At 36.8% G+C, this 12,858-nt stretch overlaps 1 protein-coding gene across 1 annotated transcript in view; it reads right to left on the bottom strand.

The window, feature by feature from the left end:
• Positions 1-12,858, bottom strand: part of MALRD1 (MAM and LDL receptor class A domain containing 1) — a 792,972-nt gene that overhangs the window by 127,262 nt on the left and 652,852 nt on the right. The window contains exon 37 of the mRNA XM_043564232.1: positions 6,112-6,178. Within this exon, the coding sequence (XP_043420167.1) occupies positions 6,112-6,178 (67 nt within the window). The remainder of the gene's footprint in view (positions 1-6,111; positions 6,179-12,858) is intronic.

Genomic DNA, 12,858 nt, shown 5'->3' with positions numbered 1-12,858 from the left:
TGAGAATATGCAACAGTATTTGTGTTGCTTCTTTTTCAATACGTTTAACTCTTATTTCTTTGCGCTTGTTCATTTGGCTAAAACCTCTTAAGCAAATAGAAGAATCCCAGTGCTAGCAGACTTCTTGTTCTTATTCCCGTCTTTAAGAGAAATGCTTTGAGATTTTTAAATAGATACACACATTTAAATTTTTTGGAAGAGAGGAACTACACTTTTGACTTTTAAAATTTCTACTATGTCACTCAATCTACTCAATTTTAACATCTCCTCTTCTTGGGACGATTTTGGTAATTTATATTTAACCATGAAATTGTTTCTTCCATGTGTTGTATTTGAAAAACATACACTCTCATGGCCTCTCAAGCTTATTGCACAAAAGACAGCTAAATGTCCTCCTCTTTAAATAGACTTTTTGAAATTTTGCAATGATTTTCATTTCCAAAACATTCAAGTTTACTATGAATATTTGTTAGTCCTTAGCACTTGAGTACTGTGTGTGAAAAAATAACACCAGAGGCCATGATCTTAAATGTTTATGCCTTGTTCTGTTTTTGACCTCGTAAAGAACTACTGTTGGTTGCTATGGAGATGATGTTGATGATGTTAAATAAGAAATTGGCAAAAAGATTACTAATGCTTCCCACTTAGATACAACATTTTAAAAATGTTCTTAAGTAAATAAAACAATTACAAATTGTACATTTCAGTAATACAGAAGCCCTTTTCAATTTATAGCTCCATTGTGGCAGAGAACGTTAGTTCCTTAGTATATAGTCATTTTCCTTTTTCTCCATAGAAAAAGGTTAAGTAATTTATTCAAATTCATGGCATTAGTAAATGGTGGATGGAATTCATACCTAAACTCAGGTACATATGTTTTTAGATTCATATCTCTACATGGCATACAGGATATGAGTCATAAGCATGTGGGCTCAGGGAAAGTTCTAGAGAGGAGGTTTGGACATGATAGATGAATCTGGAATTTTTTCAGGTCGTCCAGGTGGGAAAGTGCAAAATGGGCAAAAAGGAACAATATGAACACTCAGAGGAATAAAAATGCACAGTGTATTAAAAAGCAGCAAACGGCCAAGTACAAATAAAGCTTAGTTCTAGATTTAAAAAAAATTTTTAATGCTTTATTTTATATTTGAGACAGAGAGAGAGAGGGAGAGAGAGCACGAGCGAGCGCATGAGTGAGTGGGGGAGGAACAGAGAGAGAGGGACAGAATCTGAAGCAGGCTCCAGGCTCTGAGCTATCAGCACACAGCCTGACGCAGGACTCAAACTCACAAACTGTGAGATCATGACCTGAGCTGAAGTTGGACGTTTAACTGACTGAGCCACCCAGGCACCCCTAGATTTTCTTTAAGCATTTGATTCATATCTCTACTCATAGAATCTTGCAATCATAGAATCAGGAGCCATCACATCAAATCTCCAAAGACCATGCCACAGGGGGTGATATGCCACAGGGGGTGATAACCTAGGAGTATAGACTTTGGCAAAAGACTTAGGTTTGAATCTGAACTCCATCATTTTCTTGCTTTATGTATCTGAGAAAATTACTTAATTTCACTTTTTTAATATTTTTTCCAAAAATTATAGTTTTGTTAGATATTTCCAAGTCTCATTTCCTTTACTGCTCAGTTAGTACACGGTCATGTACCTTGTAGGTTTATGTGAAGGCCAAAGGCATGACAAATGCTTAAGAGGTTGTGACATATTATTGTCAACAATAACATACCCTCCAGATTTTTAACATTTAAGTCAAATGAAAGAACTACAGAAGAGTTCCAGGAACAATTCTACATTTCTTCATTTTCCTTTAAGCTGCCCCAGGCAATACCTTTCTTCAGCTGGCTTACAGAGCACTCCTTAACCACTCCATATTCCAGTTAGACTCCATCATGTGGTTTACTCTGCTATACGTGGGCATTTAGGTTGTTTCCAATATTTTGAAATTATAAAAATGCTACAGTGAGTAATTCTGTGGACATACATTCTTGTAGTGTTGGAGCTGTACCAGTAATATAAATTCTAGAAATGATATTGCTAAGTCAAAAAGTATATGGATATGTAGTTTTTTTAGATATTGCCAAAATCATCTCCATAGAAATTATACCAATTTACACTTCTCCTGGCAAAATGCTTGTTTTTTCACATCCTTACCCACAGAATATGTTACTCGTCAGAGAGGTGAGAAAAAAGCGTGTTAGTACCATTTAAATGTGCCTCGCTGTTATGAGTTGAATTTTTTTCAAATGTTTGATCATCATTTTATGTATTTCAAAAATAATTGTCAAATTTTTAATATGAAGGTTGGTCTTTTCCCATGTCTTAAACTAGTTCTTTAAGTATTAGGGATATTTGTCCTTTTCCTGAGATATCTGACATACGTATTTTCTTTCAGATTGCCATTTGCCTTTTGATATTGCTTATGGTATTTTTTACAATGCAAAAATTTCTTTTTAGTCAAATTTTTTATGTAGTCAAATGTATCAATATTACCTTTGATTGCATTTAGGCTTGAGTCATTGAAAAAAATCATTTTCTTACATTCAGAATATAGAGAATTTAACCATGAATTTCTCTAGTATATATGTGGTTTCAGCCTGCATTCTGCTCCACCTGAAGATTATTTTTGTGTGTGTATGATGTGAGGTATGGTTATAATTTTACCTTTTCTAAATAGCTAACTTGTTGCCTTAACATTTCTTGCAAAAAAGTCCATCCTGTCCAATGATTTGAGATGCCACTGTTATTATTTATTAGCTTTTCATACGCACTTGAATATATTTCTAGATTTTCTACTCTGCTCCTCTAAATGCTTTAAAGTGCCTGTACCATACTGCTTTAACAAGAGGAGAGTTACTCCATTGCTTTTCTTTTCTTTTTTTTTTTTTTAAAGTTTATGTATTTATTTTGAGAGAGAGAGAGAGAGAGACAGCATGCATGCAAGTTGGGAGGGGCAAAGAGTCTAGTGGGATAGGGTGGCTGCAGACAAGTTGTCTTCAAAGTCTATAAATTAAGCCGAGCTTTAATGTTTTTCTTCCTACCTTCACTAACTACCTTCCTTTTTTTTCTTTGTTTTTCTTTCCTTGTAACATCTTTCTAATCCTTTAGAATTTATATTACGTAGCTCAGTTTATTTTCCAAACATATCGATATGTCAAAAAAATGTAATAATCAAGCCTCCTTAGGTGAGGGATAATTTCCCTCTTTTGGTTCATGGTTTGCTTCTTCAGCCCTCAAACATGCCGCATTATTGGTGTTCCTCAAGAAATGGAAAACCATGATTCATCTAGTAGTTTCTACTCTTGTGGATAATTATAAACTTCTAGCATCCCAAATGGTATTTTTAAAAGTCTCTTCTCCAGGATCATAGGTAAAAACTGAAGGTCTTTCTCAAGGCACCCAAGATCCAAAGAGAAAATCCAGAGGCTTTGGTGATAGGCCCCCTCTTTGTGACCATGAAGTTCTTATATCCACAATGTCCCAGATGAGAGGTGGGCTTGAGTTTTCTGGCCTTACGTCTCTGGGTGACAAAGATCTAGAATTCCCACATGTGGGAATGATAGGGGTTTGACATAAAGCCATCGTCTCTCCATGATGCCCTATATTCACTCTAAAACTTTGTATTCTAAAGCCATCCTCATTTAACCTTAAATCCAAAAAAGAACACCTGTGTGTGACAAATGATGTGGATATGACATTTAATTGGAAATGAATTTGACACTAAATGCAATTAGAAATAATTTACATTGTTATTTTGCATTTCAGTAAGATATGTTACACTTAAAGAATTGTGCAAGGATTAGTCAAAGGATGGATGTTACCTGTGAAAGCAAATACTTAATATTGGAACTAAACAAGCATTAATAGGATTCGTGAGGTTTTCAAATGATGGCACACCCTATATTACACATTGTATACTACACAGAATTTTTAAAATTATATAATAGTCCTGATGGCTAGTATTCCTGTAGTATCTTTTGTAGGTCAGGCATGGTACAGAGCATCTTACACATATTAACCCCTTTAAATTTCACAACTACTCTAGGAGGCAGGTGCTATTATTTTCTCCAACTTGCCAAAGAAGAAGCTGAAACACAGTTAGATTAAGAAACTTGCCCAATACCACACAGCCAGTAAGTGAGAGATCTAGAGCCATATGTACCCACGTGCAACAACAGCAAAATATTTTATGAAGAGAAAAAAAACCCATAAACAAGGTGCAAAGTGAATGTGTAAAGTATAATTCACATTTCTGCAAGAAACAAATGCATGCTTATGCGTGTACATGTGTTTGTGAAAGGAAAACCATATTCAAGTGGATATAAACCATAATACTAATGAGTAGGATTTAAACATCGGGGATTCTGCCTTTTTTACCTGATACACTACTGAACATCTTCCAAAATTTAATATAATATACACATAGTTACTTTTGCAGTTCACAATTTTAATGTTATTAGAGTTTGGATGGAGAAACTACCATATTATATATAATATGAAAAAAACCCTTAAGTCATTTCTCACACCTATGTTGTAAAGAACACTAATTCCACACATTTGTTTGTGTGATGGTCATTAGTTATTTCACTATTTGAAAAGTATTATTTACTATCAAAAATACGATTTTAAAATATTTGACTGGTGGATTTCTTTCTACATTTTGCTGCATCGATTTCCTGCCTCTAGTCCCTTTGCCTCTTAATCCTCCCATTGAATCTTCTCCCCCACGTTAGAGTTTTCTCATGTGAGAGAAACACATTTCAGATGTCACCATCTGGATTTCAAGTTTTAAAGTTTATTTAAGTACAAGAGGATGTTGCCAAGAATGCAAAACTCTGCTTGCTCAGCTGAGACTAGCTACAGTCGAGAACTTTATTGTCTATCTGGGCTAGAAGGGACCAAAATGCAAACTTCCTTACTGTAAACAGTTGACACTAAATAACATTATCCACTCAGCTGACATTCAATAAACATTACTTATGGCATCATTCTCACTTTCTTTCAGAAGACATTTAGAAATTAGTACTATGTATCCTGTCCTTCCATCAACATACAGCTTGTGACAAGTTAATTTCCATGGAAACTGATACAGGAGAAAGTATAATTTTGTGGAGATGTAAAACAAATTACATAATGAAATAGACAAAACACTTACAGAAACCCACTAATAATTCAGTTTGAACAATGTTAAGACAGTGTCTGAACTTACCTCCTCATAAAAAATTTTTGTTGTTAATTGGTAGGGATTTTTGCTTTTTAAAGGGATAAACAACTTTTCCTAAAATATGAGTGTTGATTCAGACAGATGTAAGTATTTAAACAACTATTAATCAGTCTTTTCCAGATACTGCAATGTGTTTTGTTATGACTTGAGTATCAACCTACAATCAGTTGTCTAATAAGCAGAGCAATATATCCATTGGTCTGCTGGATTAAAAAGTCATAAACACAAATATAATGGACTATGCATGATTTCCTTTGGAATTTATGAAACTGTTTTGCACAATTCCCTAAAGGGTGAGGGAAAAATCAAGCAATCTTTGATATGCAATATAAATAATTCCCCAAAGAAATCACAAGGACTGTTTTTGTTTATTTTTGCCTTAAGTATGCAAATATATTCCTTATCTGTACCTTAACTTTAGCTGCTCAAAAACATCCATTGCATAAACTAGAAAAAGATCTTATTTATGAATTAATTTTATCCTTTGTTGTTAGAAAAGAGAAATATGAAATGTAAAATGAAAGGGGAGTCAGGAAACACAGACACTAAGTTCATCTGAAATAGGATGACACCCATATAAAAATATAGCCTCGTATAAATATTAAAAACAAGAAGTAATGGCTACTATTAAAACTATGTCCTATACAAAATGTTAAGATATAAAATCATGTTAAGTAATTGAATTTTTTTTCTAAAATATACTCATATCTTCCCTTCTCTTGTTCAGACGGACAAATGCATAAAATGCCATTATCCACTATGTTTACCTTAATAACTTCATGTTCATTATGATGTATTGTATCAGCTTCAAGAAAAAATAAGGAAGCCAATGGCAATAACTGGTAGGAGAAAAAGTAGATGATGTTCCTTACCGACACATAGGGCCATTCTTCTCCACTACACAATTCCCACCATTTCTGCAGTAACCCAATGGGCATTCTAAAAGGAAGCGTCATGAAAACAACAGTTAATTATAAATATTATTAGGAAGGAGGAGGACATATTACTGTTAATTATTGCACTAAATCTAGTCATTGAGAGTATTTCTTCCCATTTGCTACAAGCACAAGAATTCTCCCAGACTACTTCCCTGTACCCCACAAATTTGTTCAGTGGCCCTTGCTGCCCTTGATGTGTTCATTCTCTTCACATGCCTGAGTGATTGACCACAAGAGAAGACTTTTCTCTTCTCCCCTGGATTAAATAAAATCTACTTATTTAGAACATGTCTGCATGACACACTTGTAATTATACTGAAATTTGTTCTTTAATGGAACATTGATTGTCTTTCGTTCCACACAGTAGCCACCATCATGGTGGGCACTGCCCCAGCCCTGCTCTTTGCTGCTTGTATCATTCCCTACTTCTAGGTTAGCACGAACATTTATTTTCAAAGGTAGTTTGCTTATAGACTAAAAAGAAGGTAGATATTGTCCCATAGTCATGACTCTGGAAGTGATTAGTGCCTTTAGGTCTTTAGGGTTCTTTACAGTCTCTTTGTAACTTCACCAAACCATTCTGATCCACAAAGACCTATCATTTTCTCTACTCACTTGACCCCCAAATCGCTCTCCTTGGCTTTTTTGACACCTTCTTTCTTGCAGGATACCATTTTTCCCTAGCTGGGCTATCCTAACTCTAATACTTGATGGAAGCCTCCACTTCCTTTAATTTGTAATCCAACACACCGATTCTGAACACCTATTAATGTCTGGTACTAGGCTAGGCACTGGATACGTACCATTAAATAATCTAGGAAGTTTACATAGTTGCTAAAGCTGCAGGCACCAGAGACAGACTGTCTGAGTAAGAATCTCGACTTAATTCACTTGCTGTGTAATATCAGCTAAGATTGTTAATTTCTCTATGCCTCTGGTTCTTCTCTGTCAAACAGGGTTAAAAAGAGTACCCATCTCATAGAGTTGTTGAGAATGTTTGGAAACAGCCAGCTCATAGTTTTTAGGAAATGTCGACCTAAAAAAGATACAAGTGTGGTCTTTGCTCTCATTGGCCTTCCAGCTTCATGGAAAATGCAAAAAAGTGACTAGGGCATTAAAATACAGTAGTAAAGGTAGTATAATTTGGGATGGATATAGTAAGTTTATGAAAATACCAAGGAGAGCACCTAAATCAAATTTGGGGAGCAAAGAAAAGCTTTCCAGAAGAGAATCAGGCATTCATTTGGGGAAGGTAGGTGGTCTGTGTGTGTGTGTGTGTGTGTGTGTGTGTGTGCGTGCGTGTAAAGATAAGCATAATGACTCAGAGGCCCAAGAAAAGAGTGTGGTGTGTTTGAGGAACTGAAGGAAGTTCAGCCTGATTGGACTGATAATGTGAAGCAAGTATGAGAGAAGGTCACAGACACACAGGGGCCAGGTCATATAGGCTCAGTGAGGAGTTTAAACTTTAACCTAGCAGGCCATAATTTTAAGACAGGAAGTGGATGTTTCACGCTTCAAAAAGACAATTCTGGATCCAGTATATAAAGTTAACAGAAGGGCTAAAACTAAAATTTGGGAGCCCAGTTAAGAGTTTTTGTAATAGTCCTATAAAAAATTATAGCTGCCTGAATGAAAGGGGTGGGGTGGGAAGTTGAGAATTGTGGGGATTGGTGAGATATTGAAATGCTGAGATCGAAACATCCTGGTGATCATTTGGAGGAGTCAAGAATGATGTTCAAGTTTCTGGCTGGGCCACAGAATTGGGGGATTTGTGGGGAATGGAGAATTGGTTTTTTTTAGGGGAATGGAGAATTTAAAGGGAAAGACACTTGTGTTTGAAGTGCCTAAGGGGACATCAAAGTGGAAGAATTCCTTGGACAATATGATTTGCAGGTATGAATTCCAGGTAAAACACAGCCTAGGGCATGGATTTGAGGCCTCAGATTTCTTCCTCTGCCTTTCAGGCTTGCCCCCTCCTCTCCCCAAATCACTTGGTATCATGTTTTTAGGTGTCATGGCATTACAAAGATACAGTGTTTGTCTTTACAGGAGCATGCAAACCTTAGCAGAGAGAGAAACCATTTATTTGGGCAGAGAAAGGCTGATGATTATGAACAGTAGTAGAAAAGTAATAAGAAGAAACAGAAATTTTATACAGGAAAATAATCCATTGGAGGAAAACTCTGAAGGTCAACTATAGAGAGTCAGATTGTGGAGCCAGTCATTGAACATTAGAAGGGGATGGATGGGGCAGGAGGAAAGAGGAAAAAGCAGGAAGCAGAGAGGTTGCAGTGTGGGAACAGATTCACAATATACCATATGTCTGGTGTCCTTTTTGTTTTTAAAAGTTTCCAGTGATTTGCTTTTCCAGGGGTACACAGTTGGCCCCTGAACAATGTGGGGGTTTGGAGCATTGACCCTCACACAGTTAAAAATCTACATATAGCTGGGGCTCCTGGGTGGCTCAGTCAGTTAAGCGTCCGACTTCTGCTCAGGTCATGATCTCGCGGTTCATGAGTTATAGCCCCGTGTCAGGCTCGGTGATGACAGCCCAGGGCCTGTAGCCTGCTTCAGTTGCTCTGTCTTTCTCTCTCTGCCTCTCCCCTGCTCTCACTCTGTCTCTCTCCCTTTCTCTCTCTCAAAAATAAATAACAATTAAAAATTTTAAAATCCATATATAACTACTTATTCCCCCCCAAACTTAACTACTAATAGCCTACTGTTAACTGGAAGCCTTAACAGATAGGTAGGGAACACATATTTAGTATGTTATATGTATCATATACTGCATTACTGCAATAAAGTAAGCTAGATAAAATGTTATCAGGAAAACCATAAGGAAGAGAAATTACATTTACAGGACTGTGAAAAATCTACGCACAAGTAGACCCACAGAGTTCAACCCTGTGTTGCTCAAGAGTCAACTGTGTATCTCATCTTGCCTTCCCTTACTCTTCCCTATTTAACTAATAGGAGAGTGTGGTATTAAATATGGGAATCCAGCTACATCCCTCAGGCTTCCGGGGCATGCTCTACTGAACAGAACAGATGTGAAATTTCCTTCATAAACAAGAAATTAGCTGGTTTGACTAAAAATAGCCCACGAGTATGATAAAGCATAAATATCTACAAACTTTTTAGATAAACCATTTTATGCTCATGTTTGGTCTTAAGTACAATTTTAGTCTTCCTCACATAAGGGCTTTGCTTTTTTTGAAGAAAAACCAGTAGAGTGTCTGAAACTGCAGAACATCAAAATACACACAGCTGCACATTTTTTTTTCCTGGGGTCATTAATATTTACTTTGACTGCTGAGAGTAAAACTGAGGCTTGCTTTACATCACAATAATTCTGTGGAAATCTACATATATAATCTCTTACACCAGATAATAGAACACAGTGGAAAAAACACATGCATTGGCCAGAACAAGGAATAATGCTTGGTGTTTTGGAGGTCAGACAATTTGTAGATTACCTCTACAAGAAGTTCTTTCCAGTTTCTGCTTAAACCCAGGTTCTTTGTCCATAAGATGGAAAGGCACAGTACAATGTAATATCACCTTTAATTTACTCAAAACAATTTAAAGTAGAGAACAGATAAAATGGAGGAAGGAGATACATATGAGTAGTTAGCAATGAAGAGATGTAATATTTCCAGTAGATAAGTAGAGTTTCAAATGGGAAGTAGGGATCTACGGGGTTGATATTAGAATCAGTGGCTCTTTAGCCACATCAGTGTCTCACTGCCTTGTACCCTCTTGTATTGGTTATTATGACCATGTATCTGCAGGCCAATATGATTCAAATGACTACATAGAAATAGCATTCTGTAAAGAATTCAAGTTCAATTCCACTCTGGTGTATCACTCTGGAATAGCAGGAAAACATATAAATTGGACACAAATCTTTGTGTGTGGGGGGGGGGGGGGGTGTGTCTCTTTCAGTGTATATGGAACCCAGGAAGTGACAGCTATTGTATTGTGGATTGCTGAGAAGACTGATAGTCACATGAATCCTGGTTTTCCCTCATTGATACCTTGCTCAGTTAATGTGTTATGGAACTTTGGGCTAGGTAATTCAAGTATAAAGTTTTATGTATTTAAAGTGAGGATTGTATCACCTTGCCTTCCAGGGCTGCTGAGAGGATAAAATGAAATGTATTTATAATATTTCTATACTATTGAATGGTATGCATAACACATTAAATAATCATTCTCACCCAGTTCTCTATATTTGGAAGTTCTTTATTTTTTTTTTATTTTTAAAAAAAAAATTTTTTTTTTCAACGTTTATTTTTGGGACAGAGAGATATAGAGCATGAATGGGGGAGGGGCAGAGAGAGAGGAAGACAGAATCGGAAACAGGCTCCAGGCTCCGAGCCATCAGCCCAGAGCCCGACGCGGGGCTCGAACTCACGGACCGCGAGATCGTGACCTGGCTGAAGTCGGACGCTTAACCGACTGCGCCACCCAGGCGCCCCTATTTGGAAGTTCTTTAAATTGCCCGTGAAACCTAATTTCCATTACCATTGCTCTCTCCATCTTTTCCTTTTCTCCTTCTATCATCAGGAACACCATTACCACTCCATTTACTGAAGACCTGCTCTGTGTCAAGACTGTCCTAAGACTTGTACTGCCATTACCTCATTCAGTCCTCATAGCATTATGTGATATATCCCATATATACCCTTTTTTACATAAAAGGAAAATGGTTAGTAATATAACTTGCTCTAGTGAACAGCAAGGGAACAGCTAATAGTGAACTGAATTCCAGTCCTCTAACTCCAAAGCCTGTTAGTCTAAACATTTCAAATGATCTGATGCTATTCAGTTCAGAATTTCTATAACCCCTTACTGTTCCCGATATTATGATCATAAACCTCTCTGAATCATAAGGTATTTATGCACTGTCATGGATTAAATATACGCATACACAATAACTTGCATAGTTTCAGGAGCTGTACGGATCTAAGAGTCTTCCAGAAAACCAAATGTTTTGGTGCAGGAAACCAAATTCCCAGTAGGCAGGGACTGTTCTCTTTTTCTTGAAATCCCAGCACAGGGACTGCAGGGAAGATTAACTATGGCTTAGAAATTTGGAATAGCTCCATAGTACTTTACATGAGAAGTTTTTATTTTGGTTTGGTGTATGCTCCAAGTACAAAAATGTTCTTGTTGAAAAAAAAATAATTTTAACTGAGGGTACCCATTTAAAATAGAGCATATCAGGGGCGCCTGGGTGGCGCAGTCGGTTAAGCGACCGACTTCAGCCAGGTCACGATCTCGCGGTCTGTGAGTTCGAGCCCCGTGTCAGGCTCTGGGCTGATGGCTCAGAGCCTGGAGCCTGTTTCCGATTCTGTGTCTCCCTCTCTCTCTGCCCCTCCCCCGTTCATGCTCTGTCTCTCTCTGTCCCCAAAATAAATAAATGTTGAAAAAAAAAAATTTAAAATAGAGCATATCAGAGGGGAGATGGGGGGGGTGGGTGAAACAAGTTGGGTAAAACAAGATGGGAATGAAAGAGTACACTTAACCATGATGAGCACTGAGTGATATATGGAATTGTTGAATCACTATATTGTACACCTGAAACTAATATAACACTGTATGTTGACTATACTGGAATTAAAATAAAAAAAAACTTGATAGAAAAAAATTTTAAAAAACCTTCTGAAACGGTTTTAGGCATTATTATTATCATTATGTTGTTGTTGTTGTTGTTGTTGTATTGCATTCATAATACCCAATCCTACAAGTTTATATTTTTAATGCCTTTTCCTAATTCTCCTTCAAATGGACAGCTATCATAGTTGTAGTATCACCTTAACATAACTTTCATTAACCTCTACTACTGCAGATGACTGGAAAGTGACTCCCTATTTAAATGAGGCCAGACACATCCTGCTCAATAATTTTCTGTTACATAAGCAACCAAAACTTGAAAATAATATGCCTTTATAACATAACTTGGGGACACACAGGCCTTGTTGAAATCTACTTAACCTGAAACACCTACGCAGAGTCTGAGGTCAATGTTACTGTTAATGACTTAAACCTCAGGTGAGGAGAGACCAGATGCTCACCACCTGCTGTGTGACCAGAGATGTTATTGGACGCTGTCAGGATTGGTCTTATAAAGTCTGTGAAATGCTGACCATAAAGGGATATAATGTTTGAAAAGAAAGAGGAAGGCGTCATGGGCATTTTAGCATGGATTAAGCTTAGACGCATTCTTAAACACAGAAGTGTTGACTTCATCATATTAGTTTGGCAAACTAAGAAGTACATACAATATAAATAGAGAACAAAAAATATAATGTGCATTTTATTTCTGAAAAGTGTTTCATTAGTTCTTCATATTACTATAACCCAGTACCTGGGGCAGTATGACCCATACTTTGTAAATGAACTGTGTGAGTGAACTGGTGAATGACTAAAATAGATGGGGCAGCCAGAATGTGTTCTCTGTTATTACCTACAGGTTGTCGATCACTCAGGAAGGCTAGTCACTCTTCTGTTTTTCTGGCCACATTTTTAAAGGTGGAATATGTAAAATCAGACAATAAACCATAACATGGTGTGATATATTTGTTCTCCTAGAGGACTCTGCTGAACAAAATCCCATCTTTATGAAAATAAATTTGGATGCTGGACATCAGTACTTTTTCTTAATAGTTTCAAAGA

Source organism: Prionailurus bengalensis, chromosome B4 (assembly GCF_016509475.1).
Source record: "Prionailurus bengalensis isolate Pbe53 chromosome B4, Fcat_Pben_1.1_paternal_pri, whole genome shotgun sequence".
NCBI lineage: Eukaryota > Metazoa > Chordata > Mammalia > Carnivora > Felidae > Prionailurus > Prionailurus bengalensis.
The sequence above is the reverse complement of the archived record's forward strand: the minus strand, read 5'-3'. Positions and strand labels throughout refer to the sequence as shown.